Raw genomic sequence first — 21544 nt, 5'->3', positions numbered from 1 at the left:
GACCAAAAGATATGATATTAATATTCTTTTAAAAATCTTCATTTGTGTTCAGCAGAATAAAGTCACGCACATCTGGTATGGCATGAGGGACAATTTTCATTTTGGGGTGAACGATCCCTTTAATGATGTTTTTTCATGAGAACCAATGAGAGTTTTTTTTATTTATAGATCCTATTCGCTTTCATTATTTGGCAAATGTATAACCCGGTGAAGACTTTTTAAAAACTCACCTTTTATGTTCCACAAAAGAAAGAAAGGCAGTCATATGGGATTGGAGCAACATTAAGGTGAGTAAATAATGACAGAATTGTCATTTTTGGGTAACCTATTCCTTAAAAGCAGGGGTCGGCAACATTTTTGACATGGTCACATAACACTGATGTGATCGGCCATAGTAGTTCTGGAGTCCCAGTCATCTGTTAATATATTACAGTAAGGGAGGAGCTTTCGCAGAGCTTGACCTTTGACCTCTGGGTCCCGATCCAGTGGATTAAACCGCAGATCCAGCATCAGTCGCTGAACTGGCCTGTATGCTTCCAACAGCTGTCCGAACTCCAGAAGTTCAGCAGGCAGAATGAAATTTGAGCTGTATAGAGGACAGATTCAACATTTTAGTACCACGTTTAGTATGTATGTGTGCATAGAAATTTACAAAAAGGCTTGCAGCAACCAAAACAGTATTACCATACCTAAGGTCTAATTTAGCTATTTTGCTGGGGCAACTTCCAGAGAAAAGATCAGCGATCTCTATGGCACTTGTTGCTGATGGAGGAAGCACAAAAATGAAAACATGAACATTGTCATCATTTACTCATGCTCATGTCGTTCCAAATTCCAATGACATTTCTTGTGTGGAACACAAAATAAGAGTGGTTTCAGTCACCATTCACATTCATTGCATATTTATTCCGTTTGAAACAACATGAGTGATTAAATTATGACAATTTTAATTTTTGGGTGAACTATCCCTTTATAGGATACTTTAAACCATTATACTATGCAAGTAGCCAGTTATTAATATATTATTACTGAGCGAGTTACACAGTCTTACTTAGTCGGTTCTGCGCAAGTGTCAGGCTCTGGAGAGAAGAGACCCCTTTTAGCGCCTTTACAAATGGCACCAGGAATTCCTTCTTCACTGTACATTTATCCAGCAGTCTACAGTCTTTAAAGGACAACTCTGGCATAAAACAACAGAGCAAACATTAATTATTACTTTCAAAACACAGGTTATCTGTTTTCAGTGTATTATGTTTTACCTTCTAACACAGAATTTTCCAGAAGATGAAGAATCTCATGGTGACACTCGGCCAGGTTTACGTCCTCTAGCTTTAATACTTTGAGCACTGGATTAGATTCTGTGAAGAAAAAGAGACACGACCTTAGTGTAACACATAATAATCACTTCAGACAGAAAATCACTTCAAAATGTGTAGCTTAAAAGCTATTTAAGTTGTAAAACATTTTGTCATACAACATAGCATAGTAATCAGTATACTCTCACAAATAATCCATCATTTTCAAATACTAGATGCAAAAAAAAAATGTCTGTGTGAAGTGAAAAATAGTCATTTATTTTATCAGGCTCTTCCTCACTTAAAGAAGTCTTTATGACAAAATTCCATAACTTAGTTGAAATGTATGGAGGATGAAATCTGCAAAAACAATAAATAAATATTTAATAAATACATAAATCCACATATTCCTGCATTAAAAATATATCAATAATTGAATGTGCAAGGAGATATCCTGTACAAATAATAAAATATATACATCAACTAACAGAAATGTTAGTTGTCAAGTGTAGAACTTTTACAATAATCAGCAAATGGTGACATAAATTTCTCCTACTGATCTAGAAATATAGAATTAAACATCAAGTTTCAACCATTATGTTTTATATAGTATTTTGTTTTTTTTGCACTGATGGGTGCATTTATGTATTTATTTGTATATCTCCTTGCACAAATAATTTTTAGTATTTATTTATTATTTGTATATCTTCACACATTTAATTATTTATTTTTAATGCAGGAATATGTGGATTTATTTATTTGTGTATTTATTTACCGACTTATTTTAGCAGGTTTCAACTTCCATAGGGATGTTTATTATGTCAGAAAAGAAACTGTTCACTGTTGATCTTTTTTTTCAATTGAAAGTCAAGATTTTGTAAATGACTGGCTAAAGGTAGGAACTTCTCAGTTGTCAGAGCACCTGCTAATGTGTGAAGCAGTGGGCGCGCATGATGAATTCCAGTGATATGAAGACTACTGAGTTTTGGAGCCCATTTCAGCACCATCAGAAAACTCTCCACTGTCATTGGAACTTCAGTGGATTTGACTGTAAGCTTTTCCAGGCAGAGCACTAGAAACAACAGAGAAATAAAATCATCGTCAAATATATCTGGAAGCGGGGTCTAGGCACATGACCAAAATAGCCAAATTTGAAAGATTAGATCCTGCAGATATAGTTTTGGTGTGAAATTGCAACTACTTTGATCACAGTTGCACAATTAGGATTTTTTATAGCACCCCGTAGCATCGGAAATTGAGGAAATTTGGCATGTGGCCTCAGAATGTCCTGTTGTCCATTTGTTTCAAGTTTTGTTAAGTTTAAGTATTGTGCTCACAGGCTAATTAGTCAATCTGTGCCACACCCAATAATGTACTGGCTCGTATTTTCTAAACTATTAAATTAAGTTTTCTTTTTTTATTTATTTTTGTCAGGAGCATTTCCAAAAGATATACACAAAACTTTGTGAAAATCAGACTAATGGCCTGGGACGAGATCAAAAAAGTGGCAGAAAAATTCTAGCGCAAATCAAAATCCGCATGACCAATTGTTTTGGGGGCACACAGAAAATAAAATTTTTATTCTAGCCCTTACAGTTCTGGAGTTTTTAGCAAAAATGTAAACTATCTTATAGTGCCACCTTGGGACAAATTCTTGCAGCATGTGGTACCAAATTTTGTATCTAAACACACTGAACATATATGCCACATTTCATGATCAGCTGGTGACAACACAAGTTATTAGCTGCTGAAATTTGATAGGCTGCTGGAGGCCATTTTTGTTGGTTTGTCGAATTGATATTTGCAAGATATGTTAACACGTGAACCAAAGAAAATTAAGATGCCAAATTCCAACTTCCTTGATGAAACTGTTGTGGCATAACATGTTGTTAGTTATAGTGCCCCCTTTGGGAAGAATTAGATTAAATTTGGCATGCATTCTTAAAATGTCTTTGTCAAAGTTTACCAAGTTTCGTTAAGTTTCGACTTTGTGTTTAAAAGATATAGGTTGATAAGTGAATGTGTGCCACGCCCAAACATTTCATTGGCTTGTAACTCCAAGTGCTTTGATTAATCAAAATTCTTTTGATAACTTTTTGTAAGGAGGGTCTGTAGATGATGTATACCAAATTAGGATTAAGAAAAAGTTGTTTTTTCAGAAAATTCAATATGGTGTAAAAAAATAAATAAATAAATAAAAATCAGAGATCTTTACTCAAGGAATCAGAGGAAAGATTCATTTTGAATCTAGCCCATAATGTTCAGCATGCTTGCAAGTGTGATATTGCTCTTATTCATTAGTCCCAAAAACAAAAAGTTATATCAGTAGAACTATCAATAGACTATCTAATATGGGTTGCACACAAAAATGGTGCATTTAAACATCTCACCCAAATACCTAGCACTTCCTATGGATTTAGATGCAAACCAAATATATGAATAAGCTCCCAGTGAGCGGAGGAGTAAATCACCTGTGTTTGCAGTGAAATGCGACTGCTGCCTCCATGCGCTTCTGTCCAGAGGGGGGCAGATCTCCAGTGAGAAGTTCTGAAGGGTCGGACACACGCTCAGCACACTGATAAGGGGTGTGTGACCGCATACATGACTTATACTGAGATCCTTGAGCGAGCAGCCGGGGTTTACAAACAACCGTCTAAGAGACTCCACCAACACTGACATCTCCTTCTCTCTAATGAGCCCTGTACACACAACACAGCGGTTTTGTTCTCATTTCGCACAGGTACAAGACATTAGCGATTTCTCAGAGTATGCAAAGGAGGCACTGCCTCTTCAAAAATTCAGGTGAGAAAAATAAATGACTGTACATAAATAAAACAAATAAAATATTACAAAATGTGAGCTCAAACAATATGTATAGCAGTCATATTTCTAAAGACACTGTGTCAAACAGCGACACCCAGAGGATTAAGTATTAGAGGGAGGCAGTGTCTCTCAAGCCTCCTTTCAAGTTCATTGCAATATTTGAGCTCCTAAAGCATGGCGTGATTGTGCAGAATATACTGTTGGCGAAAAGTAAAGGGAGGGGAGACATTGGCTCTGATTAGCGCTGAATCATTCAATACGCTGTCAATCAATCAATGCAATAATCCCCGACTCTAATGCACTCATTTCTTGCAGCAGGTCTCCGGAGATCGCTATGAATGGGACGAACTGATGTAAGTGGAGAAACTACAGTATTTTCACAGTAAACAACTAACCGATACAGACAACAGCACTTTTGGTCACATCCAAATCAAAATGAATTTGAAATTACATGAACCTTACATGCATTCTGCCATCCACGGTTCTGTCACGAGACACGCATCCAACACAGGCTGGGCCACGCTGTGCTTTGGACACCCGGCTTTCAGCACCTGGACAGGTGTGAAACAGGCGTGGCACATCAACTGCCTGGAAATGCTGGCTGTCTTAGCTGTATAGGCTTTCCATTCCGACATCTGATTCTGATTTGGTCGGACAATATGTCAGTAGTAGCATACAAAAATCGCCTGGGCGGAAATCGATCGCTACCAATGATGAGCCTGGTGCAATGCCCTCTTGTGTGGAGTGCATACCATCTCCTCTCCCTGAGCGTGACACATGTCCCAGGCCGTCTGAACTATGGAGCGGACATGCCGTCACGCCAGGGAATGATGGCGGTGGAATGGGGACTTCATCCTCAGATGGTTCTGAGGATTTGGGAAGTGTTTGGCAAAGCAGAATTCGACCTATTCGCCTCCGTGGAGACCGCCCACTGTCCTCTTTGGTACTTCATGTCCAAGCCCCACTGGGGGTGGACACCTTGCCCCACAAGTGGCTGGCAAAACACAAATATGCATTTCCCCTGGTACGTCTCCTTCATTCTGTCATTTGCAAAGTCCAAAAGGACAAGGAAACGGTTCTGATGGTTCCGTCGAAATAACCCAAACAGTCATGGTTTCCGGAAATGATGGATATACTAGACAGCCCTCAATGGAAAATACCGCTGAGGAGGGATATGCTCTCTCAAGCGCAGGGCACGATTTGGCATCTACAGCCGGAGCTGTGGAACCTACATGTATGGCCCCTGAATGGAGCACAGCGAATGAGCCAGAATTGGTCAGTCTGTAATAAACACCTTTTTGCAGGCTAGAGCGCCGTCCACGAGACGCCTCAATGCACTAAAATGGCGTTTGCGGATTGGTGCTCTTCAAGTGGTAAAGACCCAGTGAATTGCTCCATAAAGGAGATCCTTACATTCCTTCAAGAGTGGCTGGATGCTGGTCTTACTCCATCAACGCAGAGGATGGCTCCTCTATAGGCAGACATGATCTGATCATAAATTTCCTTAGGGAAGCGAGGCGCTTGAACCCCCCTCGCCCTGCTACAATTCCAATGTGGGATTTAAATCTGGTGCTGAGGGCACTCACATGACCCCCCCATTCGAACCACTGGATTCCGTTGAGTTGCGCGTGCTCTCTCTAAAGTACGCACTTCTGTTGGCTCTGGCCTTAGTTAAACGGGTTGATGATATACAGGCACTGTCAGTTGAGAGTTCAAGTCTGGAATTTGGACCGAGGCTTTCAAAAGCCACCATCAAATGCAAAAAAAGCTAAGCGCCTGTCACAATGTCGAGTGAACTGAATAGATAGGGAACGTCTGGGTTCCCTGAGATGAAGGGAACGAGACATTTCGAAACCTGGCAGCACTACTACTACAAAGTTTAGGTACAAGCGATTCATTCTTGTCATTAAGTCAAAATTTGTATCCGCTTATATAGGACAAATGGGCGCCTAAAAAGGTGGGGCTCAAAACACCATTGCCAATCATAAAATTGCCGTTATTATACAAGGGCTTCAATTAGGTAATCGGAGAAGGAATTCCCAAGCGTTTGTTGCAATGACTCTTTCCCTTCATCTCAGGGAACCGAGGTTACATGTGTAACTGGAGACGTTTTCACATAAATGAGGAAAACCCGTCATTGTGGACGTGATATCTATTCATTGGATTTTTTTTAAGGAAATGCCATTTCTATAACAACATTTTCAAGCTAAATTTTATCACTGCAAAAGAGAGACTGAAGGACTATTTATTTTTCACTTCATGTTAACAATAATAATTTTCCAGAGAGATAAGGAATTACCTGAAAAATATGCACACTTTGTCATAACAGCACTTTTTTTACATTGTAAGAGCCACATTTATGATATTGTTGTGTTTCAGCGCTGTCACGTCCGTAACATTTTCGAGGTTAAGATTATATCACTAAAACAATATTCATTAAAATAGGTTGATACTTTCTGTACTAAGCTAACTTTTGTTGATGGTGCGTACAAATGGTTTCCCTTTTAACACCCATGATAATGCATTACGGACGTGACCATTGATGCTTCATATCAAATCATATGTAGTGTATGTCAATGAATCGCTAACATCCATGCTCCTTCTTTTACTATGATTATTCAGATAGATGACTGACTATTGCTTTGACCTGTGACTTGTTTCAAGCTACTGAATTTATAGCCAGCATTTGGGAAGGGACCATTTTGACAATCTTTGCGATTTGAACTGTAATATGATAAACATGATTGCTGCGCTACTCTGCGTGTTCCGTTTTTACTCCTGCCAGGGCGCCACTCGCTCATGCAGAGCTGTCTGAAGCGGTCAGTGCAGACTATCCACCTTTTTCCTGAACGCGAAAGTGTTCCACGATTCGACTGTTTTCAATTTCCGGTCTCCAGTGTTTTCACTCGCATCGTCGTATATTCTTAGCGGGGAATGTAATGTTTAAGGTATTACATTTGTAAAAATTGTCAGAAAACATGCCGATACTTCAGAGTCGAGATGACCGTTTTTTATATAGACAGTGCCTCAACTGAGTGTATAGATGACATGAAGCGATGGTCAGAGATAAGTTATGTTGATATCGTTAATTATTCTGAGTTGGCACAAGTTGAGCCTGAAATTAATTTTTACTCAGTTAACTCAAACTTAAATGGTTGCTATGGATCACTCATTTTGGCAGTTTTTACTTGGCAACTCGACACCAGAAATACAAAACAGGCAATTTGAATCATCATGGCGCCGCCCAGTGTTCGCTCAGGAAAACTGTGGATATATTTAAAAACGCAGCCTTTAGCGGCTTAGTATTTGTGCAAGGCCATATTGCAATTTCAATCTTTTTTAAATCCATCATGCAGCCTTGATGGTTATATCATACAGATATCTCTCAGAGATCAAAGTCTACAAGTTTTAGTATTTTGGATGATTTTCCCCTCATTAATTAAGTGCTGCTTTCGCAATGGTCACATCCGTAACTAATAGATTTTTTTTCCCCACGGCACCCCAACCACTGAAAATAAATAAATAAATATGCGATTGAAAACACTCCTTTATTTAAAGTTTAATATTGATATAAATATAAACAATAAAAACTTGAAGCAATGTTTTGGAGAAACACTTGATGACTATATTATTTAAATTGTATTAGGAATTATTCAAGAGCTAGTAATAAAGTAGTTCTAAAATAGAGAACAGAGTTTTTAGGAACAGCAGCAATTAATTATTTAAAAATTGTGATATATAAAAACATTAAAAATGTAATTCAATGAAAAACAGAACACCTTAAATTTACAGTGTCATTATTAGATATAGCCTACATTAATAAAGATTCAATACAATCGGAGTTTGACTGAAAAGCAGAGCTAGCTTCTGAAGTTATCCAACCAATGACATGAGTGCTTTTCTATTTTTCTTGTCAATATTGTTGTTTGATTAATATTAATGTAGGCTTATAACAGCTGCAGCACGTCAATTAGGCTTTACACATCGCACAGATCGGAAATTCTGATGTAAGATTTTTGTCCTGTCTACATTACGCAATACATTAATGGCTTCCATTAATATCGCGTCAAGACAGCAGATTTTTGTCCCATCTGTTAACACTCCCGAATACATTTATGTCTGTATTATTCATATCGTGTCAAAAAGTGCATTTAAATGTTCACGCGCGCAGCTGCATTCGCCACAAGAAACGAGCACTCTATCGAGAGCATGCGCACATATGCATGTGAGCATTTAAAAAGCTTCCAGCTGTAGACAAACAGAGTTCGGGTACGGAATTTAGTCAGTATGGTACTGCCAGTACTTTTAACTGGTGGCTATTAAAATATCAAACTGAGCAAAAATTTCACGGCACCTCTAGCCAGTCCTGGCAGCACCCAGTTTGGGAACCACTGCCGTAGTAGCTCTGTGATTGGCCAAATGCTCCGTTCGACTTTTCTGAAACCCTTTACTTTTCCCTGAGGAACCCGGAAGCTTTTGTTTTTTAATCCCCTTTTCTCCCCAATTTGGAATGCCCAATTCCCACTACTACTTACTAGGTCCTCGTGGTGGCGCGGTTACTCACCTCAATCCGGGTGGCGGAGGACAAGTCTCAGTTGCCTCTGCTTCTGAGACCGTCAATCCGCACATCTCATCACATGGCTCATTGTGCATGACACCGCGGAGACTCCTCATGTGGAGGCTCATGCTACTCTCCACGATCCACGCACCCCATTGAGAGCGAGAACCACTAATCGCGACCACGAGGAGGTTACCCCATGTGACTCTACCCTCCTAGCAACCGGGCCAATTTGGTTGCTTAGGAGACCTGGCTGGAGTCACTGAGCACACCCTGGATTCAAACTCACGACTCCAGGGGTGGTAGTCAGCGTCAATACTCGCTGAGCTACCCAGGCCCCCAGGAACTTGACCTCCCCAGAAGGCTTGACCTCTGGCCTACTTTCTGTAAGATCTGAATTTCTGTGTTTTGAATTTTAGAATATTGAATTTTGAATACTGAATTTCTTCTTCAGCTGTAATTTTACAACCTGAATATTTACTGCTAATTTCACCTCTAAAAATACAAATTTCACTAATAAAAATGTTTAAAAATACAAATCTATAAAATATACCACAAAAACAATCCAGTTTTGTTAAATACCACGTCTAAAATTCAAATTTACAAAAATTTAATTCAAATCTTTTAGTCATAAATCTAGTTTCATACATGCACTTATTATTTGGAGTCCTAATAATAAGAGTGCGTTTTGCGGTTTTTAACATTAACAATTAATCGATTAATTTATCGTTAATTTCCACAACAATCGATTATGAAAATTTCTGAAAATTGACATCCCCATTAGAGATAGTATTACATGTTGTTATTATTACATGTTATATACATAGTACAAAACACAAATAATATGCAATTAGGGATCATCGATTCAAAATTTATGTTTTGCTTATTTTTTTTTTAAATGATAATTAATTGGACAACTTCAAAAGAAATGTAAATAACTTAATTCACTATGTTTCTTTTTTTTTTTTTTTTTACCCAATTTGGAATGCCCAATTCCCAGTGTGCTTTTAAGTCCTCGTGGTTGCGTAGTGATTCGCCTCAATCCGGGTGGCGGAGGATGAATCCCAATTGCCTCCGCATCCGAGACCATCAACCCGCACATCTTATCACGTGGCTTGTTGAGCGCGTTGCCATGGAGACATAGCGCGTGTGGAGGCTTCACGCAATCCACCGCGGCATCCGCGCTCAACTCACCACACGCCCCACCGAGAACGAACCACATTATAGCGACCACGAGGAGGTTACCCCATGTGACTCTACCCTCCCTAGCAACCGGGCCAATTTGGTTGCTTAGGAGACCTGGCTGGAGTCACTCAGCACGCCCTGGGATTCGAACTAGCGAACTCCAGGGGTGGTAGCCAGCGTCTTTTACCACTGAACAAATAGCTGGCTTGTGCTATTTACGCTTAAGTGCAAATAGCCATTATTAATGATTAATGACCATTATTAAAAACCATTTCAAATATTTTGTTTGGAGATCAATGCATACTTACAGTCACTGTGAAGATGTAGTTTGTTAAGGCACAACCACGAAGGCAGAATATGTGAGACTGTGGCGAGGACTTCACATTTAGACACTTCAAAATCCAGTGAGTAGATGCGACCTTCAGGACAGCGGCCAGCAGAGCTGTTTGAGGACGAAAACGTGCTACATAAAAACTCTGGGTGCTCCTCCATTTCCGACGCTAGACTTTGACGACAACGTTTAGCTGCGGGTTCCTCCTGCACTGTACCACACCTAATGTCAAAGCCCTGTCCTACTGAACAAGGGGCCTCAGCGTGGGATGTCTGTTGTGTCGCGGAACGCTGAGGGACCCTGCACCTGGACGTGATCCAGCTCAGAATGGACGGATCTGGACTTCTCCTCAAAACAACTTCTCTCACGGACCCGTGGTCCATCAGTCGGTGGAGAATAAACAAGACATATCTCCGTCCATGTTTGAGTAGAGAATTAGCATCCAGCAATTTGATGGAAGTCACCCCCTTTTCAAGTGTGGTCAGGATGGGCCGCAGTTCTCCTGATGCAAGTCGGCAGATGTTTCTGGTTGACCCGTGGAGAGAGAGGACTCTCACGTGCTTTGCGGTCAAGGAGAGAATGGACGAATCGCTGAGGTTGGAGAGGTACGATCTGCCTCGTCTGATGTGCGTAAACATGACAATGTGAAAGAGTCTCTCCAAACACCTCTGTTTCCAGTCTTGATCAGGAAACGCAAACTGAAAAACATTAAACTCAAATCAGAATTCACATTTACTGAAGTAAGTTGCACTTACAAAGAACTGACTTGGGTGGTTTGCTCCACAGTAAAAATGGCAAGAACTTATGATTAAGGCTGGAAATTTATACAGATTTCCCGATTAGATTTGATTCCATATCGATTCATGCGGGTATATTTCAGTTATAATGTGTATTTTGCTTACACATTAAATAAAATGATCTCCCAGCTAATGCTGTTAATTATACAGGGGACCTTCAAACTGGGTACATTACTAAAATATTAATTTTACAAATTACATTTTATTTGTTTTTCATAATTGGTCACGTTTTAGCTTTTTTAAAATGTACAAATCCATGTATTACATCAATAAATGTGTTATTATATTACATGTTGTTACGTGTTTATTGTTTAATGCATAATTTATACTAACAAGTATTCACATTGATTTGTAGAACACATGCTAAAAATCGTATTGTCTGTTTAAGAAAGAATTCGAAAGTTGAAGAAAACACACAGAAGTGTGATTTACCACCCTACAACAAACACTGGGTCAAATACTGCATTAGCATAATTAGCCATATTACCAAGTGACTGATAAATTTGAGCCAAAATACAGTAAATTGGATGCATAACCTTTGATATTAACATATGAAAACAGTTTCTCCATTTAAAAAGTTATGCTTTCCTAACTATGCATACTTATATGGTTAGCTGCATTTTATTATTTGCTTTTAGCATTGTTTTTCCCTGCTGTCCACAGCCACAGAACCACTGTGACAAACTATACTGATGGAGAGTATGTACACTATATTGCCAAAAGTATTCGCTCATCTGCCTTTAGACGCATATGAACTTAAGTGACATCCCATTCTTAATCCATAGGGTTTAATATGACGTCGGCCCACCCTTTGCAGCTATAACAGCTTCAACTCTTCTGGGAAGGCTTTCCACAAGGTTTAGGAGTGTGTTTATGGGAATTTCTGACCATTCTTCCAGAAGCGCATTTGTGAGGTCAGACACTGATGTTGGACGAGAAGGCCTGGCTCGCAGTCTTCGCTCTAATTCATCCCAAAGGTGCTCTATCGGGTTGAGGTCAGGACTCTGTGCAGGCCAGTCAAGTTCTTCCACACCAAACTCGCTCATCCATGTCTTTATGGACCTTGCTTTGTGCACTGGTTCGCAGTCATGTTGGAACAGGAAGGGGCCATCCCCAAACTGTTCCCACAAAGTTGGGAGCATGGAATTGTCTAAAATCTCTTGGTATGCTGAAGCATTCAGAGTTCCTTTCACTGGAACTAAGGGGCCAAGCCCAGCTCCTGAAAAACAACCCCACACCATAATCCCCCCTCCACCAAACTTCACAGTTGGCACAATGCAGTCAGACAAGTACCGTTCTCCTGGCAACCGCCAAACCCAGACTCATCCATCTGATTGCCAGATGGAGAAGCGTGATTCGTCACTCCAGAGAACGCCTCCACTGCTCTAGAGTCCAGTGCTTTACACCACTGCATCCGACGCTTTGCATTGCACTTGGTGATGTATGGCTTGGATGCAGCTGCTCGGCCATGGAAACCCATTCCATGAAGCTCTCTACGCACTGTTCTTGAGCTAATCTGAAGGCCACGTGAACTTTGGAGGTCTGTAGCGATTGACTCTGCAGAAAGTTGGCGACCTCTGCGCACTATGCGCCTCAGCATCCGCTGACCCCGCTCTGTCATTTTACGTGGCCTACCACTTCGTGGCTGAGTTGCTGTCATTCCCAATCGCTTCCACTTTGTTATAATACCACTGACAGTTGACTGTGGAATATTTAGTAGCGAGGAAATTTCACGACTGGACTTGTTGCACAGGTGGCATCCTATCACAGTACCATGCTGGAATTCACTGAGCTCCTGAGAGCGGCCCATTCTTTCACAAATGTTTGTAGAAGCAGTCTGCATGCCTAGGTGCTTCATTTTATATACCTGTGGCCATGGAAGTGATTGAAACACCTGAATTCAATTATTTGGATGGGTGAGCGAATACTTTTGGCAATATAGTGTACTTCATACGTACAGAAAGGCCTAAAAACATTTTAATCAGTAATGATCTCAAGAACATAACACTGTACCTTTGATCTGCAGCGCCATGTCTGATCCAAATCTCTCCATATTGATGCCCAAATAGCAGAGGTGGAGATTCCTAAAATTGGCATTAGGATTCAGTGTTACAGTAAGTGTGAAACTCAAACTTGGACTCTGTATACTGTCAGTAGAGTGCAATATTTGTCTCTGTGTACATGTCAAAGTCCCTTACAAGTCAAGTCAGTCCACACGGCAGCCATCTTTGGCACTCCCAAGAAGCTATTTTCTATGTAAACAAGCAGCATAAAAGTGCAGCTCCTATCAACTTGAATGGGAAAAGACTGAAATCTCCAAAACGGTTGGTCAAGATTATGATCAAAGAACATATTCATCAAAAGTTACATCTGACAACTATGGTATTATATTATATTCTAATGTGTGTTTCTTTAGCGCAGATCATGCTAAAAAAAAAAAACACACTATTTTTCAGGTTTGTTAAGCTGATGCGCATGCGCGTTTTTAAGTTGACTGTCAGGCGACCTGCAGAACCCTTCTAGTAGGGGGAGCCTACAAGCTAGCATAAAACAGCATAACGTGGCAGTCCCACACAGACATTCTATGGGCGGTACAATGAAGAGGATGGACATTATCTCAGTAAATAAAAGAATCTCTGGGCGACGACCTGTAAAGGCTAATTTACACTCACTGGGCAAACAGGCTTCACTTAGTTCGCCTACAAATGATGATGAAATGCAGTGACGTTTTTGTTCTGCCAATGTGTTCATTTGGTGATATTTCCCTGTTCACGCACATCTTTGAAATTCTTGACCTAGGAGAACTCGGCTGGTCGAAGAGCATTGATGATTGGTAAAAACTAATTGTGGGTGGGGTTTGGACATGACTTTTTTATTTACAATCGCGCATTCCAGCTGAGGAGTTAACTGTCGTTAAAATGGATAACTTTGAAGCCAGTCTCTCAGAGATTGTATGTACAGTGCATCTGGAAAGTATTCACAGCGCTTCACTTTTTCCACATTTTGTTATGTTACAGCCTTATTCCAAAATGGATTAAATTCATTATTTTCCTCAAAATTCTAAAAACAATGCCCCATAATGTCAACGTGAAAGAAGTTTGTTTGAAATCTTTGCAAATGTATTAAAAAAATAAAAAAATAAAAAAAATCACAAGTACATACAGTAAGTATTCACAGCCTTTGCCATGACACTCAAAATTGAGCTCAGGTGCATCCTGTTTCCACTGATCATCCTTGAGATGTTTCTACAACTTGATTGGAGTCCACCTGGGGTAAATTCAGTTCATTGGACATGATTTGGAAAGGCACACACCTGTCTATATAAGGTCCCACAGTTAACAGTGCATGTCAGAGCACAAACCAAGCCATGAAGTCCAAGGAATGAAGTCTGTAGACCTCCGAGACAGTATTGTATCAAGGCACAGATCTGGGGAAGGGTACAGAAAAATTTCTGCAACATTGAAGGTCCCAATGAGCACAGTGGCCTCCATCATCCATTAAATGGAAGGAGTTTGGAACCACCAGGACTCTTCCTAGAGCTGGCCGCCTGGCCAAACTGAGCGATCGGGGGAGAAGGGCCTTAGTCAGGGAGGTGACCAAGAACCCGATGGTCACTCTGACAGAGCTCCAGCATTTCTCTGTGGAGAGAGGAGAACCTTCCAGAAGAACAACCATCTCTGCAGCACTCCACCAATCAGGCCTGTATGGTAGAGTGGCCATACGGAAGCCACTCCTCAGTAAAAGGCACATGACAGCCTGCCTGGAGTTTGCCAAAAGGCACCTGAAGGACTCTCAGACCATGAGAAACAATGATTGAACTCTTTGGCCTGAATGGCAAGCGTCATGTCTGGAGGAAACCAGGCAGCACTCATCACCTGGCCAATACCATCCCTACAGTGAAGCATGGTGGTGGCAGCATCATGCTGTGGGAAGGTTTTTCAGCGGCAGGAACTGGGAGACTAGTCAGGATCAAGGGAAAGATGAATGCAGCAATGTACAGAGACATCCTTGATGAAAACCTGCTCCAGAGCGCTCTGGACCTCAGACTGGGGTGAAGGTTCATCTTCCAACAGGACAATGACCCTAAGCACACAGCCAAGATAACAAAGGAGTGGCTCTGGGACAACTCTGTGAATGTTGAGTGGCCCAGCCAGAGCCCAGACTTGAACCCGATTGAACATCTCTGGAAAGATCTGAAAATGGCTGTGCACCGACGCTCCCCATCCAACCTGATGGAGCTTGAGAGGTCCTGCAAAGAAGAATGGGAGAAACTGCCCAAAAATATGTGCGCCAAGCTTGTAGCATCATACTCAAAAAGACTTGAGGCTGAAATTGGTGCCAAAGGTGCTTCAACAAAGTATTGAGCAAAGGCTGTGAATACTTATGTACATGTGATTTTTTCGTTTATTTTTAATAAATTTGCAAAGATTTCAAACAAACTTCTTTCATGTTGTCATTATGGGATATTGTTTGTAGAATTTTGAGGAAAATAATGAATTTAATCCATTTTGGAATAAGGCTGTAACATAAAAAAATGCAACGCTGTGAATACTTTCCGGATGCACTATATGTTGGATGTATACTTTTTTTTTTTTTTTTTTTACATGATTTGCAACACAAACTCTACAAAGACAGCATGGCCAGTCGGCCACGACAAATTAGTAGAGAGAGATTAGAGTTTTAGTGGACAGCGCTAAAAGAGGCGGTCCACGGAAAGAAAAACCTGCTTTATAGAGCGCAACAGTGACCGCCCACTTTTTCAGCCATCTGGGTTCTGGAAGTATTTTCCCCATTCATTTCTTCCATAGACTTTTAATAAAATCCTTTATAAAAGAGTTAAGAGCCATGAACCAAACCAACCAGCTCCGAGGTGGATCACAACATCACAAACTTTGTTTTGAGGCAAAAAAGTATTCTATAAAAAAAGGGAACATATAAAACTATTGATTTTAGGTTGTTGATTAGAAGCATAGAAACAATATATTTTACGTTTATTGCAAAATATATAGTAGTTTAAGGGTGAAGGGAGACCGACTTGATTACGTCATTCACAGTGCGTCATGGGAGCGCATGGTCGCTCCGAGCCACGTTTCGCGGGATTCGTGGATGCGGTTCTCTGATTGGTCGATCTTTCTCTGCTGTACCATGGGTAATGTAGTTGTTTACCATGATTTCCGCTATCAAACATGATTTTTAAACAATAAAGTTGAGATAACGCAGATGGATGGCTTCAACGGAAGCATATATCTTCGATGAAAAACCTCTGAGCTTATGGTAGGTCTGTTTTTAAAGGTTTATAAGTTATCGATGAAAATCAATTAGTCTATGGGATAAATTAATGGGATATTTACTTCCAGAACCAGACTGTTGTGCTCTATTGGCTTTACTTGTGTCTGGAGCAGTACGTTAAACACCGTGACATCACCCTCAACGACCTAATTTTGAAACGACGTCACGCGTAGTACAAACGCCGGCTTCGTTCGCCTATGTTGCTTTCTAGTAGGGATGGGTGGATCGATCCTAAAGTATCGATACTTCTGATACTGATGTTGTATCAAAAATATCGATCCTCACACAAAAATATTGATTCTAACATTTAAAAAAATAAATAAATAAAAATAGAGATATTATTATTTGGTTACCATGAACATGAACAATAATCATAAGCTTCAAAGTGAAATAAAAAGGATTAGGCTATATTAGCAAATACTTGTGCAGGATGGGAACTATTTCTTCTTCCGCTCATCTTAAGATGCATGGCTGCATTCCATTTCAAATATGTATCCTCTTCCCTCGCAAACTTCACTCTGTCTCATGGTCTCGGATGTACTTCACTGCTTACGTTGCGCGAGTGTCCACTACTGGCGGAATACGTGCAATGGGTTTAACTGGAACACTCTTAACCCTTGATCACTTGGAGCATGTTGAAGGCTGATGTCAATTTGTGGAATTATTTAGTGATTTTTGCACCTGAGAAAACCATGTTTTCGGAGATTGATTTCAGAGGCTTATGTATAAATCTCATATGTTCAATTTTTTTATTGTTAGAAAAGATTAATCAAGATTTACACAAATGAAAATGTTAACATAACAATGAACACATAGGCTATAACTGTGTGATAAACAGTTTAAGGTAGCTACAAGTATTATGCTGTTAAATCTCAATATAACTTTTCTAAACTGCTTAATTGTCCTAACTTCACTTCCATCATACATTAGAGTTGTGTGGGGGTGGGGTTTATGAAGTGTAATCTGCTGTCACGTCACAATAGAGTTGCATTGTGGGACATGGAGCTCCCTGAAGTGTACATCAGAGCAGACTCACTCCCTCTGTCAAAATCGAGGGGTTGAGGGTGTCAACAGAAACTTCCCTTGCTCACTGAATGAAGTGGAACGGACTTCAAAAATGGCAGCGTGGATTCCCCTGAGGGGAAGTGCTTAGGGGAGTTAGCCAGTGGATGTTAAAAGTGAAGTGGAATGCAGCCCATGCTGAAAGACACAAGCAGACAAGTGCTTGCGCCGTCACAAGGCCGTCACAAGGCTCGTTCAAACAAGAGGGATCAGTGCCTTGTAGAGGTAATGATAGAAAATCAGAGAAACAGCTTCTGGAGAAAATTCACGCTAAAATAACATATCTAAAGGTGACATTTCTTAAAATGAGTTTGTGTGTAACTGTTGTTAATAAGTAATTAAAAAAATTGTTAACCATTGTTTTACTAAAGTAATATTGTAGTAACTTTGTTTTTTTTTTGGCTGACACCATGGTTTTAGGGTGGGCAGACATGTCTCACCCCCCCCACTCCAACTCCACCACCATTGTCAAGTTTGCTGACGACACTTTTGAGGTGGGCCTGATCTCTGATAACGACAAGAGGGCCTATCTGCAGGAGATCAAAGACCAGGAGAACAACCTCCTTTTGAATGTCAGCAAGACAAAGGAGCTGATAGTGGACTTCAGCACAAAGCAGGTGAGGAACTACCACCCCATTATGATCAATGGGGCCACAGTGGAGAGAGTAGACAGTTTCCGTTATCTTGGCATACACATCTCACACGATCTGTCATGGATCTGCCACATTAACACCATGGTGAAGAAGGCCCATCAGCATCTTTACCACCTCAGGCGCTTAAAGGACTTTAAACTTCCCTCTATGGTGCTAAAAAACTTTTACACCTGCACCACTGAGAGCATCCTGACAGGAAACATCACTGCCTGGTTTGGAAACTACATAAAACGAGATAGATTGGCTCTACAAAGAGTGGTGCGATCAGCTGAGTGCATCACCCACATCAAACTCCCTGACCTGCAGTCCATCTACAGCAAATGATGCTGGACCAAAGCCAGGAAGATCATGAAAGACCTCAGCCATCCTAATAATGGACTGAACACCAGGACTAGTTTCACTATTCAGCACCACACACTTGAAGAAATATTACACTCTGCATTATCATATTATTATATTATCATTATTATACATCTACAACATCACCTCTATAACATTAGCCTGTTGCAGGTCAACATTACTGCACAATTGCACTTTACCTTGCACATGTACATATTGCCAGTCAAACTGTTGCTGCTACCACCTCTACATCTGTGATTACGCACTATTTCATATTCATTTGCGTACTTTGTACATACAGTATATTTCTTCTATTTTATTGTGTTGTAAATTGTGGGGATTTTTTTATTGTGTTTTTTTACTTCTATTTCTACTCCTTATCTATCTATCTATCTATCTATCTATATATATATATATATATATATAAAAAATTCGTAAACTGTGGGGAGAGAAGTCGTACCAAGAATTTCACTACATGTACTGTGTATGGTTATGTATGTGACCAATAAATCTTGAAACTTGAAATAATATTGTTGTAACCATGTTTGTTTGTTTTTATTTTTTGGCTAACACCATGGTTTTACTAAAGTAATATTGTAAAAACCATGTTTGTTTGTTTTAATTTTTTGGCCGAAACCATAGTTTTACTACAGTAATATTGTAGTAGTAACCATGGTTAATTGTGTGGTAACTATGGTTTAACTAAATGCCATGGTTAAACTATAATTACTGTATTAAAACCATGGTTAATGTGTGTAAGGGTAAACAAAACAGAAGTTTAATAATTTTCTGTTTAGGCTCACAAATGTAACAAAAAATAAAATAATTATAATGACTTCAATTATGACTAAAAATTCGTTTTTAAATCTTCGTGGCTATAAAACCCTTTGCAAACGTTGTGCGGACAAATACCAGTAGACGATCAGAGCGAACAACAACACAGCAAGTAATGTAAATAACGTTAGCTATGTAGTGGGTTAGCAAACTGTTGCTAGAGTAAGTTGCTGTTGCTAAGATAACTTGCAGAGAAGACAAGACGGTTTTACGCAAAACAGCTCCAGACACTCACAACTCTCCAGTTACTAAATCTAATGTCACAACAACAGCATATATGGGTTCTGTGAAACATAGCAAAATTGATGTTACCCCCATATCGAGAAGAAAAAGAGCAACTTCTGCATCCGTCTTCAAGCCTTTTACCTCTCGGAGGTCTCTTCACCACTGAAAAGACTCGCCGATATTGACGTGGCTCCAAGCCCTCGACTTATCATAATCCTTCTTTTTTTAGTTTATATTCATCTGACCTTTTCCTCTTGATCTGTTCTCAGCCATTTGTCCTCCTTGGAGTTTAGAAAGTTCGCATCAGCCAGATTTGCCCTCACTCTTCTAATGAATTTCCCTCTAGCTCTGCCCCCCATCCTGTGCACGCGCAAGAACCACCCCGTTGCTGATTGGCTGGCGTAGCATTGTGTGGATCGGTCTGATCCACTTTGTTTTTGTCCCATTTGCAGAGCCAGGGCTGTGTACAAATACTAGATTTTTTTTCAGCCCACCCGCAGAACAAACAGCTAGCAGACTGTGAGGAGATATTTGCAGAATTTGATAAAAGATTTATTGGATTAGAATTAATGAGTGCACCTTTAAGGCGGGACTTTATACAGCCGCCATTTTGGGCGTTTCCATTTTTCTCATTCACTTTAATACAAGTGTTCTGTCTCGGGCTAAATATTCTCTGGTACATGTTATACTGTTGACAGTGTAGATTGAGTAAGTGTTAATATATGTATCCTTACCTTTGGTGACAGCAGTTGACAATGTAGATTGAGTAAGTGTTAATATATGTATCCTTACCTTTGGTGACAGCAGTTGTTTCAATCTTATCCAGATAATAAATGTTTAGATGTGGCAGTAACTCTTTTAAGAGCGAGACAGGCAGATCTAGATAAAGAAAGTTGGGGAGAAGAAGAATATTATTATTAATCCCAAACTCCATTCATTCCATTACATGCCAGTAGCTTACAGAATGTTTATAAGTAAAAAAAATAAATAAAAAAGAAAGAAGTGAATTGTGAAAACAAGAAATGTTTCTTACAATTTTAAAAACCTACCCAAAACCTTTCTCTCCATGATATCCATGTTTTGAGCAACCTTTGCGATGCACATTTGCACCAGCGTTGAACTTCCATGTGAAACTTCCATTTTTACACTGGAGACGGCTGAAATAAAATGGGTTTTTTTTTTACCCCTCTGTCTGTGTTTGTTTCCCCGTCATCATGTCCTCATGTGCTTCCGAACTTAACAGATGATGGGAGGAGCCACTGGCGTCAAAAAAAAACAAAACAATTTCTTCCTCTAGGGGGCGCTTGACGGCTCACAAAGCCAATATTCCTTTGAGTAGTATTCAAATCTCAACACGTTTTTTGTCTCATTGGATATGTATTTCTGCACTTTACAGAACAATCCTTTACTTATATTAATATCAAGGATTGGCACCTCACATAGAACTGGAAATTTCTCCATAAATCTCTATAAATTGACTTTTTTTATCTAGTGTTTTTTATCTAGTGTATTATCTAGTGGCCAGCGCTGTAAAAACAACACCATGTAACATGTACCAAGCCAACTTCTTTTTTTAAAAGGACAATTCAAATTGTACTCGTCCTCCATAAAATAAGAGTATATGTAACAATTTAAAAAATATTGCTATAATATAAACATGTCATGGTTATATGGGGAAAAAATTATATGAAAGTGAAGCATCACAAATTATATTATAGAAAACATTGTACATAATGCAACAGTTGCATAATTTGTAATTCTTTCAGATTTGTTCCTTTTATATATCGTTTTATATAATTTAAATAATAATAATTTAATGTAATAATTTTAATCATAATAATGTAAAAAATTTCAAATATATTTTTAGTCCATATATATATATATATATATATATATATATATATATATATAGATATGATATTAATATGTGATTAAAAAAATCACATACATAATACATCACAATCATGCAATCATTTCATTATTATAAATTGAAATACACTTTAAAATTACATCAGTTTCTTCAAAATTACAACGTCTGGCACCTTTCTCCCATCGCGATTCATCAGCAGTAAGGACAATTAATTTACACCTAAATAAGGATAGTATTATAATTTAAAAAGCCGTTGAAGTGAGCATTTTCTCAAATATCATTT

The 21544-nt window shown here is 39.4% G+C and overlaps 1 protein-coding gene across 2 annotated transcripts; it reads right to left on the bottom strand.

Annotated features, from left to right (window-relative positions):
* Positions 1–25: 25 nt before the first annotated feature.
* lrrc41 (leucine rich repeat containing 41) lies at positions 26–20615 on the bottom strand. Of its 2 annotated transcripts, XM_051711385.1 has the most exons (10): positions 20441–20615; positions 20184–20270; positions 13003–13073; positions 10170–10890; positions 3767–3994; positions 2218–2367; positions 1260–1358; positions 1052–1180; positions 690–762; positions 26–586 (listed from the first exon to the last, which is right to left on the bottom strand). In XM_051711385.1, the coding sequence occupies exons 1-10, from the start codon at positions 20529–20531 to the stop codon at positions 367–369; spliced, it is 1869 nt and encodes a 622-aa protein (XP_051567345.1). In that variant the 5' UTR covers positions 20532–20615; the 3' UTR covers positions 26–366. The 2 variants fall into 2 exon arrangements, with proteins under 2 accessions (XP_051567345.1, XP_051567347.1); XM_051711387.1 differs by lacking the exons at positions 20184–20270; positions 20441–20615 and adding an exon at positions 13188–13996 and having other exon boundaries at positions 27–586.
* Positions 20616–21544: the final 929 nt, after the last annotated feature.

This window comes from Myxocyprinus asiaticus, chromosome 12 (genome assembly GCF_019703515.2).
Source record: "Myxocyprinus asiaticus isolate MX2 ecotype Aquarium Trade chromosome 12, UBuf_Myxa_2, whole genome shotgun sequence".
Taxonomy (NCBI): domain Eukaryota; kingdom Metazoa; phylum Chordata; class Actinopteri; order Cypriniformes; family Catostomidae; genus Myxocyprinus; species Myxocyprinus asiaticus.
This window is presented reverse-complemented; position numbering and strand designations above follow the sequence as displayed.